Source organism: Oryctolagus cuniculus, chromosome 15 (genome assembly GCF_051225735.1).
Source record: "Oryctolagus cuniculus isolate XC-2025 breed Fujian yellow rabbit chromosome 15, ASM5122573v1, whole genome shotgun sequence".
Classification (NCBI taxonomy): Eukaryota; Metazoa; Chordata; class Mammalia; order Lagomorpha; family Leporidae; genus Oryctolagus; species Oryctolagus cuniculus.
This window is the reverse complement of record NC_142881.1, coordinates 40,716,683-40,732,951: the sequence shown is the minus strand read 5'-3', so window position 1 is coordinate 40,732,951 and position 16,269 is coordinate 40,716,683. Positions and strand designations below refer to the sequence as shown.

At 45.4% G+C, this 16,269-nt stretch overlaps 1 protein-coding gene across 7 annotated transcripts in view; it reads right to left on the bottom strand.

The window, feature by feature from the left end:
* The window catches only part of PANK1 (pantothenate kinase 1), a 69,766-nt gene that overhangs the window by 19,121 nt on the left and 34,376 nt on the right, over positions 1-16,269 (bottom strand). For 6 of the 7 annotated variants that reach the window (XM_002718500.6, XM_008270176.5, XM_008270177.5 and 3 more), the window contains 2 exons: positions 15,085-15,437; positions 3,171-3,424 (listed from right to left, as the gene is read on the bottom strand). In XM_002718500.6, coding sequence (XP_002718546.1) covers positions 3,171-3,424; positions 15,085-15,437 — 607 coding nt within the window. The remainder of the gene's footprint in view (positions 1-3,170; positions 3,425-15,084; positions 15,438-16,269) is intronic. The other variant, XR_016222151.1, reaches the window with a different exon arrangement.

The window sequence follows — 16,269 nt, the reverse complement described above, 5'->3', positions numbered from 1 at the left end:
CTGGACAAGGATCAAGGTCCCTGAGACTTGATGTTTCATTCCCCTCCCCTGCTTGTGGCAGCCTTTGAGAGGGCTCCTGTGTTAACCTGCAGGCCCCCGCAGCACATTTGCAAAACTGCTGATTGAAGAGAGAACTTAGAGGGAAGCTTGAATATCCAGACAGGGTTTGTTGATCACTGTAGAGCACCAGTCACTAGTGGGCGTTTACCAATAACAAGGCTATATAGGGAATGTATAGGCATTATTACATGGTTAATGAAGTGTGCAGCTCGCTGTTATCTCGGACCAGCTTTTTTTTTTTTTTTTTTTTTTTTTTTGACAGGCAGAGTGGATAGTGAGAGAGACAGAGAGAAAAGTCTTCCTTTTGCCGTTGGTTCACCCTCCAATGGCCGCTGCGGCTGGTGTGCTGCGGCCGGCGCATCGCGCTGATCTGAAGCCAGGAGCCAGGTGCTTCTCCTGGTCTCCCATGTGGGTGCAGAGCCCAAGGACTTGGCCCATCCTTCACTGCACTCCCTGGCCACAGCAGAGAGCTGGCCTGGAAGAGGGGCAACCGGGACAGAATCTGGCGCCCCGACTGGGACTAGAACCCGGTGTGCCGGCGCCGCAAGGTGGAGGATTAGCCTAGTGAGCCAGGGCACCGGCATCAGACCAGCTTTACCAGTTCAATTACACCTTCTCCTAGGAGGAAGTCTGTGGTTCCTTAAGGATTAGCCCTTTATCAGATCTCTCTCTCTAAGGTAAATCAAGCTTAGCTGAAATACTCATGTCTCAAATACTCCTGACAGTCTCCTGAGGCCATGGGGTCAGTTTTCTTACTTAAGCAAGTGAGCTTAGTATTATTCTTAGCTTCTTGTGTGAGCTAGTATGTTTCTGCACTCTCAGTGGAAAAAAAATGTACACTTAGTAGCAATTAACTTACAAAACAAAGTGTACTCTACAGCCAAGAAGGCTTCAGTCAGAGAACATGCATATGTGTGTGTGTGTGTGTGTGTGTGCGAGCACATGTGTGTCCATGCACATGTTCCAATGCCATGTTTTCTCAACAGTAGCATTACCAAAATCTGAGGTCAATAATTTGGAGGCAGGGACAGTCTTATGCCCTGTGAGATTTTATCAGTATCCCTGGCCTCTACCCTATAGATGCCAGAGCACTCCACCTCCGTTATGACAACCAAAAAAAAAAAGGTCTCGTCTCTCCTTCCTTAGTGGCAAACCACTGATTCATGCAAATCCATCACAAGTCACAGAATCACGCTGGAAAAGCAGTGCCTACCTCCCAAGGGGTCAATAGTACTAGAAAAATCCACGGAAATATCTAAGAAACAACCTTGCTGGGGGTGGGGTAGGGGTGGTGGTGGTGGTGGTGGTGTAGCAGCCTACATCAGAATGCTGGTTTGAGCCAGCTGCCCTGCTTCTGAACCAGCTCCCTGCTAATGCATGTGGCAGTACTTGGGTTCCTGTCACCCATATGGGAAACCTGGATGGACTTCCTGGCTTCTGGCTTCAGCTTGGCTCAGCCCTGGCTGTTGTGGGCATATGGGGGAGTGAACCAGCAGACAGAAGATCAATCTCTCTCTGTCACTCTTCCTGTCAAATAAATAAATAAATCTTTAAAAACCAATTTATAACGGAAACAACTCCTTTCATGGAAATGAGGATAGTGTAACCCATAGATCTCCCATACTATCTTCACCTATCAAAAGCAATGGTTTTGGGGCTAGCACTGTGGTGCAGCAGGTTAATACTCTGGCCTGAAGCGCCAGCATCCCATATGGGCGTTGATTCAAGACCCAGCTGCTCCACTTCTGATCCAGCTTTCTGCTATGGCCTGAGAAAGCAGTGGAAGATGGCCCAAGTCCTTGGGCCCCTGCACCCACGTGGGAGACCTAGAGGAAGCTCCTGGTTCTTGGCTTCAGATCAACGCAGCTCTGGCTGCTTCGGCCAATTAGGGAGTGAACCATCAGATGGAAGACCTCTCTTTCTCTCTACCTCTCTTCTTTCTGTGTAGCTCTGACTTTCAAATAAATAAATAAATCTTAAAACAAACAAACAATGGTTTCAATATCATGTCCCAAAGCACATTCTACATGGCTCTAGTTTCTTAAGTTGTCCCTCCAGAAATGGGTTCCCTGGTCCAGTAAGCTGGTGAAATACTGAATACGAAATCCTCCTCTTAGAAGTTAAGGAAAACTGGCTTAATGTTGTTTAAACTAGCATTTCTCAAAGATTGACTGCAGATCCATTCCCATGTTGAATCCTCTGGAACAGGAAGCTGAGTCTGTCTGCTCTTATATAGTCTTGGGCTACATGTACAAAAAAAAAAAAAAGCACTCGGCTCCATGGTAGCTGTAAGCTGTTTTCTTGTCCACCATACCTCAAAATTCTCTATGAGGTGAGCTGTCTTTTCTAGCTCTTGGCTGGAACATTTACTTGAGAGTAAAAAACATTCTTTGTAAACCTAATTTGGTTTGCTGGTTGGAGCGTTATTAATCTATTTCAAGCAATTCACCCTGTGCTGAGTCCAAAACAAAGCTTTTTCTGAATCCCTCCCTGACTATCCCAAGTAACTTCCATCTGGATTCTATTGTGCTTATCAACCTTTCCATTCATTTGACACTTAACGCACACCACTTTGTTGGCAAACTTCTGATGTGTGCAGGACTTTTTATATCAATCTACCCACAGTTTCTAGCAGCCTAGCGACTCTGTCTTACTAAATCGCCCTGTTACTACTTTGAAGATATCCTCTGATTAATCTCTTAGCTGAAGAGGTCAAGAGGTTTCTTTTTCAAAATGAATTCAATAGGGGCGGGCATGTGATACAGCTGGTAAGACGTCTCTTGGTACGGCAGCATCCCATATTGGAGTGTCTGGGTTCAAGTCTCAGCTCCACTACAGATTCTAGTTTCCTGCTGGTGAGGTAGCACAGTAGCTGAGTCCCTGTCACCCACGGGTGAGATCCGCGTTGAGTTCCTGACCCCCAGCTTTGGCCTGGCCCAACCCCAGCCATGGCAGGCATTTAGAGGAGTGAACCAGCGGATGGCGACTCTCTTCCCTCTCAAATAAGTAAATACATTCAGTCTAAGCAGTATTTTACTACAGACTTGTGATCATGAAAGATACATGGTTTTAAGCATAAAAAAGTGTCTCTTAGTGGAAAACATGTTTACCTGGTCCCTGTAACTCTTTTATAGTTGTCCTTGGAGTACACTGCTAGAATACTGACACCCGAGCCCATGTTAACCAGCAACATGGGGTATGGGTTATCAAGGCAGTATGGCTTTTTTTGACACAACTCAGGATTTGTGGGATTTTCGAAATAGTAACATTCTGGCTTGCCATTGAAGCCCACAGAGTCGACGTAAAGCAGACCCTGAATGAGACAGTCCAATTCATCCAGTTTGTGCAGCTGCAGGTCAGCGATCTGAAAGAGAACAAAACCTCATGAGATGGTGTGGCCACCCCGGGGGAAGCGCCAGAGGCACTCAGACCTCAGATTGGGGCAGTCACATCAAAAGGCTGGAGACAGCCTTGAAATGCCAGGTCGTGAAATCTGGTCACTCCACAGTTAGCAAGGAGCAGGCTTGCCACGGGAGCGGGCTGGTGTATGCAACGGGTTGAATGGTGGTCCCTGAAAGATATGTCTGCGTCCTAATGCTCAAAAACTATGAATGTGACAGTGTATGGGAAAAGGGTCTTTGCGGATGTAACTAATTTAAGGATCTTACAGTAGACAGACCATCTTGGATTACCTGGGCAGGCCCTAAATGCAAAGACAAGCATCCTCGACTCATAGGAAAGATCTGGAAAACACCGAGGTGAAGGCCGTGCGGGGATGAAGGCAGAGACTGCAATGCCGCCTGCAGGCCAAGGGATGCTGAGAGCCAGCAGAAGCTGCAACAGGCGAGGAACGCAATCCCCCCAGGAGACACTGAAGAAGTGCAGCCATGCCAGGGCTTTGATTTTTGGACTTCTGGCCTCAAGAACTATGAGCAGGTAAACCGTTTAAAGCTACCACGTTTGTGGTAACTTGATACAGCAGCTGCAGGGATCTAGGACGGGGTTGGGGTGAGGAGTGGGTGTCTCTTCGGCAGGACGAGCAGAGAATATTCACTACGTGGCAAAAGTCTTGGAGTTTCTCAGCAGGGTACAAGGTTCTCAGGGCCTGGGAGCTCAGAAGAATCTTCTCTGAGTCCACAAGTGTCAACTCCCCTTTTCCCAGGAGTGGGCTCTGGAGTTAGACCTGGCTTTGACTTTGAGTTCTGAAACTTACTTAATGGGAGGAATGTCTCGAACCTTACTTTACTCATCTGTAAAATGGACAGTACCTACCCCATAGTGTTGCTGTGAAGAATACACTACACATGAACAGGGCTCATGCTGGGCTTGGCACCTACAAAGGGCCCCAAATACTGGCTCTTTTGTTAATAGCTGAGGTGGCCCCAGGGTACACTTTCACGTTCCTAATGGGACAACAACTCTCGCTCTCCTAGGATAAAAAGTAATGAGGAGTGAGCTGGCTGTGAGCGGGCCTTGGAGGCCAGCGGCCGCAGTGCATCCTCGAAGGAGGCCTAATTCATGAACTTAAGAGCAGCAGTACTGCAGGCCCAGAGGTCCAGGGTGATGATCACTGTCCATGGAGAAAAAAAACAGGACAAAACAAAACTAACCATTCTCAACATGAAATCAAACCAATGAAGGAAAATAACTTATAATTGTTAGTTTTAAAGAATCTCTTTGGAGTTGGCATTGTGGCACAACAGCTTAAGCTGCTGCCTGCAGTGCTGGCATCCCATATGAGTGCCGGTTCGAGTATCGGCTGCTTCACTTCTGATCCAGCTCCCTGCTATATGGCCTGGGACAGCAGTAGAAGATGGCCCAAATCCTTGGGCCCCTGCACCCATGTGGGAGACCTGGAAGAAGCTCCTGGCTTCAGATAGGTGCTGCTCTGGCCATTGTGGTCAACTGGGGAGTGTGCCAGAGGACGGAATACCTCTCTCTCTGCCTCTCTTTCTGTGTAACTCTTTCAAATAAATAAATAAATCTTTTAAAAAAATCTCTTTAAAAAATATCAATATTTATCATTTACTACATGCCAAGCCCTGGTGTCAGATTATTTAATTCTCCTAAGAATATTATCAAGTAGATTCTATTAACCTTGTTCTATGGGTAAGATTCTGGGGAACTTAAATATTTCTCCCTAAGTGACACAGCTAGCACATCTCTTGCAGTTATTTGCCTCTCTGCTCTTTTCATTGCCATCATGGGTATTGCTCTGGGGCCTAGAAACAAGTGATACAAGTACTAGACTTTGATATTTCACCATAAAAGATACCATCTTTATAATGAAAGTTAGTAGCTAGAAGAAAACTTTAGACTCTATCACTCATCTGAATTTCCTCTTTAACAAAATGCACTGAATCTATACCTAAAAAGCAGAATTAGACGTTTACCAGCCATGTGACATGTTTTTTTTTTTTTTTAAAGATTTATTTACTTGAAAGGCAGAATTACAGAGAGAGAGAGAGAGAGAGAGAGATCTACCATCCTGTATATTTCCCTCCTCAAGTGTTCCCAATAGCCAGGGTTGGGCCAGGCTTCAGCCAGAAGCCAGGAGCCCAGAACTTCTGGGTCTCCCATTGTGGGTGCCCAAATACTCGGGCCATCTTCTGCTATCTCAGGTGCATTACCAGGGAGCAGGACTGGAAATGGAGCAGCCGGGTCTCGAACCGGCAACCATATGGGATGTTGGCATTGCAGGCAGAGGCTTAACCTTATACGCCACAATGCTAGCCCCTGAAAAGTAGTAATTAGTCAGTCCTGAGACCAAAGGTTAACCTGTTTAAAAATTAATCAGAGGTTCATCAACAACATGTACAGTCAAGCCAAGAGCCAACCTCACAAACAGACAGAGACACAGTCTGTCCAGCTGGACATCCTGGAACTACACTAGACAGAAAAACCTGTGAAGGCAAACAGACTGAGCACATGCCACTTTGATCTGAAAGGGAACATTGGAACCTCACCTTTCCCCTCAAATCATTTTCAGATAATGTGGCAGCAGCAAACAAACAACTCTTCTCTACTAAGGGATGGGTATTTCAGAAGCCCGGGGTCATGCAGGCCCAGACAAAGGGGACTAAGGGTTTCAGTCACTTTGATAGAGACTTCCGTCCAAAGAGGTCTATCTGGAAAAAGCACAGGCTCCCAACCTGCAGGCAGGGAGACACACGGCTGCCTGTGTTTTCAAACAGGCCTAGACGGAGTTCTGGTCTCGTGGCTTTGGGCTGGCCAAACCCTGGCAGTTGCAGGCATCTGGGGAATGAACCAGCAGATGGAAGAGCTAGCTGGCTCTCTCTCTGTGTCACTCTGCCTGTCAAATAAATAAATGAATCTTTAATAAAATAAAGTTCACTTCCAGGCCAATGAAGCCATGTAGTAAGCCATGTTGCCAGATTTTCCCAAATTCAGAAACCCAGATTTTTATATGAAATATTTTTGTTTTTAAATGCTATCAGCTGGGGCCGGCGCCATGGCTCACTAGGCTAATCCTCTGCCTGCGGCACGGGCACCACGGGTTCTAGTCCCGGTTGGGGCGCCGGTTCTGTTCTGGTTGCTCCTCTTCTGGTCCAGCTCTCTGCTGTGACCCAAGAGGGCAGTGGAGGATGGTCCAAGTACTTGGGCCCTGTACCCACATGGGAGACCAGGGGGAGGCACCTGGCTCCTGGCTTCGGATCGGCGCAGCATGCTGGCCGTAGGGCCATTTGGGGAGCAAACCAATGGAAGGAAAACCTTTAAAATAAATAAATAGAAAATAAATGCTGTCAGCTACAGCTGGCACCATGGTGCAGTAGGTTAATCCTCCGCCTGTGGCGCCAGCATCCTATATGGGCACCGGTTCTAGTCCTGGCTATTCCTCTTCCAATCCAGCTCTCTGCTGTGGCCTGGGAAAGCAGTAGAAGATGGCCCAAGCTCTTGGGCCCCTCACCCGCATGGGAGACCTGGAAAAAGCTGCTGGTTCCTGGCTTTGGATCGGCGCAGCTCCAGCCATTGTGGCCATTTCGGAGGTGAACCGATGGAAGGAAGACCTTTCTCTCTGTCTCTTCCTCTCACTCTCTGTAACTCTACCTCTCAAGTAAATAAATATCTTCAAAAAAATAAAAATAAAAAATAAATGCTAGCAGCTTATTTAACAATGTTTTTCGTTGCAGACCTAGAAAACATCTGTGAGCTAAATCTGACTTCAACAATTGGTGGCGATTTTATGTACAGTCAAGGCATCTTAACAACCAGGATATATTCTGAGAAATGTGTCATTAGTGATTTCATTCTAGTGCAAATATTGTAGTTTCCTTAGGCAAATGAAGCCAGCTCCAACAACACCAGGCAATATAATCTTATGGGGCCAGTTTCATACATGTGGTCTCTCATCGACTGAAACATCATTATGCTGATCTCTATGATGACCTTAAATGACAAATCTGCAAAAACAGATCCAGCCAACGTGTAGATGAAGCTTCAGGTAATCTGAACATAACCTTGTAACCAAAGTGTGTGGGTGACTGCTAACCACCAGTTCCCTGGGAGCAAAGGCTCTGATTTGTAGCATTTGTTAATCTGTGATGTAATCACCCCTGCCATGGCCAGCTTCAACCTACCAACACGATGTCACTCAACGCAGAGTTGAGAAGAAAAGCACAGGTTCCTTCAAGCAGGGGCTGGAGTCCGCTCTCCCTGCTGGTAACTCTCCTTCTACTTTCAGAGAATATGAATTCTGACCATTCCTGAGTCATTAAACCATTCTCCAAACTTAGAGATAACAAACTGAGGGTTGCCCCAACTGTGTGCAAATAAAGGAAGCTAATTGAAAACTATATAGATCCCACAATAGGACAAGGGAGCTCCTATTGTGACCCATTTGTAGACAAATGGGGCCAACAGGTAAGTGACTTATGAATCCTAAGGCTAGAAAGTAGGGGAAGACGTAAAGTAGAAAAAGCTTTCAACAATTACAAACAGCTAACATTGTTTGCCCAGTACCAAAGTCACTCCAGGAAGTATGGGTATAGTAAGGTTCTTAGACTTTAGCTGGGTCCCACCTGTAGAGTTTCTAATTGCATTTCTAGCAATATTCCAGATGATGCTGATAGTCCTAGAACTACACTTTGAAAACCCCTGAGTTGGAAGGATGGGTACGGTATGGGTATTTGGAGCTGAAGAGCTAGGAATGAATCCATCACAACCCAGAACAGGGTTTTGACAGTCACGCAGTCTCCCACACAGGTGCTCAACAGTCACATATTCTCCCTAATAAAGTCTGACCTAGTTTGACCTAGTCAAATAGTTGTGTGAAAATGCTTTGCAAACTGTAAAGTACTATAGACATCAGTTATAATTACTATATCCCATGAAAAATGAAATAATCCAGGTCTTCCTATCAAGTTGAAATGCATTTGAAAACACCATTTCCAAACTGAAGACTCTAATTTCTGGAGAGCACTCAGTGATTACCTGTAATGTTAGCAAATATACAAATCCTAAACATAAGTGTGTCAGGATACAACTGCAAGAGGCTCTTCTTATGTGCTTTAGCTCAGTCTGTTAAAAATAACTAACTGAACAAAACAACTGCCGGCGCCGCGGCTCACTAGGCTAATCCTCCGCCTTGCGGCGCCGGCACACCAAGTTCTAGTCCCGGTCGGGGTGCCAGATTCTGTCCCGGTTGCCCCTCTTCCAGGCCAGCTCTCTGCTGAGGCCAGGGAGTGCAGTGGAGGATGGCCCAAGTCCTTGGGCCCTGCACCCCATGGGAGACCAGGAGAAGTACCTGGCTCCTGCCATCGGATCAGCGCGGTGCGCCGGCTGCAGCGTGCCGGCCGTGGCGGCCATTGGAGGGTGAACCAACGGCACAGGAAGACCTTTCTCTCTGTCTCTCTCTCTCACTGTCCACTCTGCCTGTCAAAAAAAAAAAAAAAAAAAACAACAACAACTATGACACTGGCTCCATAAATCATATTGGAAGGGGCAGAAAATGTTATCTCAGGGGGCCAGTTTTGTGGCGTAGCAGGTGAAGCCTTGGCCCACAACACCTGCACCCCATATGGGCACCAGTTTGAAACCTGGCTGCTCCACTTCCAATCCAGTTCCCTGCTAAAGTGCCTTGGAAAGTGCTTGGGTCCCTGCCACTCGTGAGAGATCCACTAGAAGTTCCTGACTCCTAGCTTTGAATTGGCCCAGCCCCATCCATTGTGCCCTTTTGGAGAGTAAACTAGTGCATGGAAGATACCTCTGTCTTTCTCTTTCTCTCTGTCTCTGTCTCTCTTGATCTATCTCCTCCTTTCTCTCTGTAACTCTGTTTTTCAAATAAACCTTAAAGAAAAAAAAGTTTTTTTAAAGGTTATCACATTAAACCAGGAACAATCTGCATCTAAAGTGGTTCATTCAGAATTATCAGTTACACCCAGAGTTCTCTTCTTTACACTAAGGAGATCTAATGGAGACCTAAGAAATCAAATTCAAGTATGTTCAATAAGTAAGAAATATTAACAGAAACTCAAAGATGATTCTTTCCTTCCCTACCCATTGATAAAGGGGGCCATCAACAAGTGGTCAAGTGTCAAGCCAGACTGAAGTAGAGTAACAGTGCTCCTGCAATGTCAAAAACCAGTCCCTGGATTAATAATAGCAACCAAGACAATACGTGTTCTTGAATCATCCACTTAGATTTACAGATTCCACATACCCACCATTACTTTACCCTTTACTGACAATTTTTCACCACTACTAACTTTTTCAGGCTGTTTCCTTGGGAGTTTCTGGAATACAGAAGGCCAGTCCTGGGACTGTCATTGTCAGGTAGAGGGTTAAGCGCTGCCTGCAGTGCTGGCATACTATATCCGTGTGCTGGTTCAAGTCCCGGCTGCTCTGCTTCCAATCAGCTTCCTGCTAATGAGCCTAGGAGAGTAGCAGAAGATGGCTCAACTACTTGGGCCCTTGCTACCCATATGGAAGACCTGGATGGAGTTCCAGCCTCCTGGTTTCAGCCTGGCCCAGCCCCGGCTATTGTGGCCATTTGAGGAGTGAACCAACAGATGGATGATCTCTCTCTCTGCCTTTCAAATAAATAAATAGGTCTGAAAAAAAGAAGGCCAATTCCTAAATTCCTTGAAAACAATCAGAAAATTCTTTCCTTTGCCTTAAATCTCACATCAACTGAATAAGATTAGTATTATATCTTGTTTGTTCAAAAGATAGGCTTTGCGTTCTCTCTCTCTCTCTTTCTTTCCCTATCCCTTGAGGACTTGGAAGAGCCATTTTAACTTCCAATTAATGTTAGCCTTGGATGGAACAAAATTCACAGTATCTACTATAATGAAGAGTAACATGGACAGGAAAGATGACTTTTTCATAAATTTTCAGTTAAGAATAGTTTGCATTCTTGAGCATAATCTGGCTTAAGTTGTGATGTATGGTAATGGATGAAAACACTAGGACCCATAGAGTATAGATGGTGAGCATAAATGAAAACTTAAGTGAAACCTACAGCGTTGCCTGCCATGGTGCACAACCAGGATTCCACACCATGAGGATGACTTTTCCAAACTGTGGGATCCCTCACCGGCGTTATCAGTGTCTTAGACAATTTAAAGTCAGATTACATTTTTCTTCTGTGTTCCATATTGGTAAAGCACTCATTTTTTTAATGATTTTTATTTATTTATTTGACAGGTAGAGTTACAGACAGTGAGAGAGGGAGACAGAGAGAAAGGCCTTCATTCCTTTGGTTCACTCCCCAAATGGCCGCCACATCGATCCGAAGCCAGGAGCCAGGAGCTTCTTCCTGGTCTCCCACGTGGGTACAGGCGCCCAAGCACTTGGGCCATCCTCCACGGCTTTCCCAGGCCACAGCAGAGAGCTGGACTGGAAGAGGAGCAACCAGGATTAGAACCTGCCACCCATATGGGATGCCGGCGAGGCAGACGGAGGATTAACCTAGTGTGCCACCATGCTGGCCCCAAGCATTCATTTTAAAGATTAATTTTGCCAGGTAGAAATCTGGTTGTGACAATGATCCTAAAATGTTATAGGAAGGGAGGGAGGGAAGGAAGAAAAAAAAAGGAAGAATGGGAAGGGTTAAAATAGGAGATCACTGTTTTGGATTAAGCTCCTCCACTGTGTCCCAACGACAAGGCTAAAAGTCAAAATGGATTCACACATGCTGACGTTTCATGTCACCAAGCAGAAACTAAGCTATTTATCTGACCTTCCTAGAAATGAGGATTAGAGCAATAATAATATCCTGCCCAAAGAGACCAGCTTCAACTGGCATGATGCTGACCCGCCCTATTCCTCAAAGCTTACTCAGAAAAGGCAACCTCAAATAACCTGATGTGAATCCATCGGTTATCTATTTACTGTTCTGTCTCCTAGTCCCCACCTTACAAAGAAAGTAACTGAAATGACCAGTTCACTGCTTAATTTTTTTGTTTCTGCTTTCTTCAGCCCTCTTCTGTCTCCAAACCCTACCTCCTGTGGGCACCTCAGTGAAACACTAATTCTATTTTATGGAACAAAATGTCGCCTAATTCTATAACTGAAAATAAAGTCATTTAGATTGTTAAACTAAATTGTTCTAACTTTGTCTTTTTGACAGATGGAAGGATGGAAGGAGGGTAAGAAGGGTAAAAGAACAAAATCAGCTTTGTTCAAATGAAAAATGTTCTACACAGGGGTCTAATTGAATACTTGTCTTATGGTCTACAGCTCTCATACATTCTAACTTGGGTGACGAATAGTAGATGTTATCTAAGGATTTAAGTACATTGACTTATATAAAAAAAGGAAACAGTCAGAATCCATAATAACAGCTAGCTATTCAGTGTCTGTGGAACACCTTGTACTTAGCTCTTATTGCTCAGATGGATTTTGAAAACTTCTATCTGCAAGCTTATATTACATTGAAAACAGTGACTTCATAACATAAAAGAATCAGGATTTACAGGTACGCATATACATGGCTTTATGGTTTGTGAAGCTGTTTGATATATGCAGTAGTCTACATTGAACCTTTACAACTATGCAAAGACCTTCAATTTCCTACTCTGGAAGGCATGGGGAGAGCTTGGATTTAGGACACCTCTTTGGTCTACCTACAGGGCTCTTCCCCTGGGGCCTGTGCAGTCTGCTCTATGACTTCTTTGGGTCCCTGCTCCAAGGTTAAACGCAGCACACATATACCCTCCCATCACTCCCCATGCTCTGTGCCCTGCCTTTTTCCCTTTTCATAGTGCATGTCACCTTTGATAGCTTCTGTATTCACTGGTTCATCTGATTACTGACTATCTTCTTCCACTGGAGCGTAAGCTCAAGGGGGACAGGGGCTTTGTTCTGCACTGTATTTGGCATACAGAAGGAGCAGGATAAATGATTTGCAGAGGGAGTAAGTGAACGCATAGGGAAGTGGATGATAACACTTTTTCCATCCCAGTGACAGTCTGGAAGGATCCAGCACACTGCTCACTACATTGTCAAACACATTATGGGAAGAGAACTGTGGTTTTCAATTCTGTCTTCACTTTGGCCCACACTGAACATGGAAACTGAAGGCAGTCCATGGGTTTGTCTTATACAGATGGAGGCACCACTTGATCAGGCTATTGGCTCCCTGCTCCAGTCTGCTCATTAGGCTCTGAGAGCCTGCCCTACCTGACAGAGGCTATGACCTTTCTTGTCACTTGTTTGGAGCAACACACCTTGAGTACCCTTCTCCCAGGACATATGTTACCTGAGAGGAGAGAAGAGGGATCCAAGGACTGCATAAATCCCCTGTCACCTGGTTCACTTCAGGCTTTCCTTCCTTTATTTTATTTTATGTATTTGAAAAGCAGAGTTAGAGAGAGACAGAGACAGAAAGAGAGGTCTTCTAACTGCTGGTTCACTCCCCAGATGGCCTCAACAACCAGGGCAGGGCCAGGCCATGGATGCAGGGGCCCAAGCATTTGGGCCATCTTCTGCTGCTTTCCCAGGTGCATTAGCAGGGAGCTGGATGGGAAGTGGAGCAGCCAGGACTTAGACCAGAGCCCATATGGGGTGCCAGTGTCACAGGTAGCTGCTTTACCTGCCCCACCACAATGCTGGCCTCTCATTCAGGCTTTCTAGTGGAGATAAAGACACAACATGTCCTTAAGGGACCTGGGGAGCTCATAGCACGCTGGTTCAGGAGTGGGTCAGCATTTCTTTCTGAATCAGAACTGAGCCACAGCTGCAGCCCTTACCTAGGAGGCACCATGGTACTAGAGTCTCTTAATCACTCTTTAAGCTTCAGTTTCTTCACCCAGTAGCACAAGAGTGCTTGCTATACCAGCCCATCTCACAAGGTCACTTCTGGTTCTAACACCCTAGGAACTCTGCCTCTTCTCGCCACCTTACTGCCCCTGTTTTTCAGATGATAAAACTGAGGCCTACAGAAGGGACATATCTTGCCCAAAGTCACTCAGCTATTTAAGTACAGAAACAGTGGGCGAGAGTTTGGCACAGGGGTTAAGACAGAACTGGCAAATTCTGCATCCCATATCCAAGTGCCTGGTTGGAGTTCCAGCTCTACTCTCAGTCCCAACTTGGTGCTAACGTACATCCAGTGGATGGGAGACCTCTATGTCTCTCTGCCTTTCAAATTAAAGAAATAAATGGTGGTTGCCCTCTTCCAGGCCAGCTCTCTGCTGTGGCCAGGGAGTGCAGTGGAGGATGGCCCAAGTGCTTGGGCCCTGCACCCCATGGGAGACCAGGAGAAGCACCTGGCTCCTGCCATTGGATCAGCGTGGTACGCCAGCCGCAGCGCACCGGCAGCGGCGGCCATTGGAGGGTGAACCAACGGCAAAGGAAGACCTTTCTCTCTGTCTCTCTCTCTCACTGTCCACTCTGCCTGTCAAAAAAATTTTAAAAAATTTAAAAAATAAAAAAAAGAAATAAATGGATGAACTTTCAATGCAGAAATAGGACTAGCATTCGGGTTCAGTGCTTTTTCCATATAGCCCAATTTTCATTCTCATGCCCATAGCTAGCAGGCTCTCAGTTCAGAACTCTTCGGTCATTGAGCTCTTGGATGGGATAAAGATCTCATGGGCCACTTAAGTAAGTGGTGGGTCAAAGTCTATTGCTATGTAGAGAAAGGGCCTGAAAATAATCAATCTCACTTAGAATATGGCTAAAGGATTCTGTTGCCAGCTCCTGTTTTAAACTACTTAACATCAATGAGGTAAATGCTGTAATTTCTGATGATATCAATAAGATTTGAACATATAGCTTTACTAAATACCATGAATAAGGAATGGATTAATTTATTCATTAATAACAGATTTTTCAGCAAGACTGGATTACATAGGAGCATAGAAGTGCCATGACAAAATGCCAGTAATTTGTACTGCAGCCATCTGGGGAGTGAACCAGTGGATTGAAGACCTCTCTCTCTCTCTGCCTCTGCCTCTCTGTAACTCTGCCTTTCAAATAATTAACTAAATCTTTAAAAAAAAAAAAAAAAAAAAAAAAAAAGAGGAACAAATGGGCAGACACAAGTAGTTTTTAGTACGATTTACAGAAAGCCTTCCTGGGGGCCTCAGTCCGTATCTGTATATCTGTAACACTGGCTTCACCATGTACCTGCACAGAGCTCTTACCCTGGACTCCATAAAAACATACAATTTAAAGACAAATAAAATACTTCTGCATCATGATTCCATGGTAAGTTTGTAGAAAATTCTACCTGAAATACTTCAGAAAGAGTCATGTGTCATTTTGTCCTTAGTGTACTACATAGCAGTAACGTATTGGAAACATGATGATGTGCCAGGGACAGCATCTGGATGCCAAGGACACATTATCTACAAAGTGCCAGGGACAGATTATCTCATTCAATCCTGCGTGTAGCACCTATTACATGGAAGCTATTTTTTATTGCACATAGATGAGGAAACTGAGGCCCAGAGTTGGAGTAGACTCATCCAAAGTCCCCAGGCCAGTAGTAGTCAGGAGAGGCCATGACCGTGGACACAGAGAGGCTTTGCTGTTTGAACCAGGACAAGCCCGACCTACCATTCTGAAGTCCTCTTCGAACTTGAAAGCCCCACCCCCGGTGGCACAAAGGGTGGTGTGAAGGCTGGAGAAGTTCTTCTCGCTGCCCATCTGGATGAACCTGTGCATGGCACAGCTGGGAAAGCGAATGAAGTGCAGGTTCCCTTTGCGCCCACACATGGTCAGGTTTTTCAGTTCCAGGTGGACGTCTCGGATTCCAGTTTTCCCATAAGCAGTGTTAGAAGTCAAATACTTCCGGATGCTCTTCAGGTTTTCCACTTCTTCTTGTTCCTCTTCGGCTGTAATATCCTTTGGTTCAAAGTAGACCAACTTAACCAGAGTTCCACCGATATCCATGCCAAACCATGGGAACGCTAGTGGGCAGAAAGAAAGATGCTGCTGAAGTCCATGATTGCAAGGAGATGCTCAGTTTTTAAATAGTAAGTAAGGAAACGCACATATCACATACACTTCACATTCCATTGACTTGAATTCGAATGTGCCTCAAAGAAGACACAGGCAGAAAGAAATTCACAGCTGAAGTGGTGCCCACAGCTTGGCACACAAGCCGTTCAGTGAGTCTGCCTCAGAACCTGAGTGAGGTGACAAACGGGATTCGGCAGTTTTCTAAGCCAGCCTTATTTCCACCTGCTCCCTGGGGCTGCAGAATCTCCCGAAGCTGAGTGCTAGTCCCACATTTAAAAAGTATATGTGTTTTGCCTATGTCATAGCTCTCAAGAGCTATTTTATCAGAATTTTAGCCAAGACTAAGAAAAAATATATCTGCTCCAATCCCAGAGGAAACTGCTAGGTTGGGAGTATCAAGAGATGGTGTGTTGGCCTCCAACTCACATGGCACCTTCCTACAGCACTTCTCTATGACTATAACATGAGTTCATGCTGTAATCTATACAATGATCAAGGAAGGAGAAAGGCAGAGAAATTGCACTGTGAGAGCTGATGAGCAGACATGATAACCCCCATTGCGGCACAAGCCTAAAAGCAACAGTTCACCTCACATCTGATTTCTTTCTCCATTAAGCAGACATTTGCTCTGTCGCAAGTTGCCTGCCTAGAAAAAGTTCTCAACCTGGCTGTGTGAGTTTCCAGACTCATCTGGAAAGGTTTTAGCATCCCATTCTGGCCTCTTCTCCCCCAGATTCTGACTTAAGTCAAGCAGGTGGCCCAGGCAATAGCTTGTTTGTT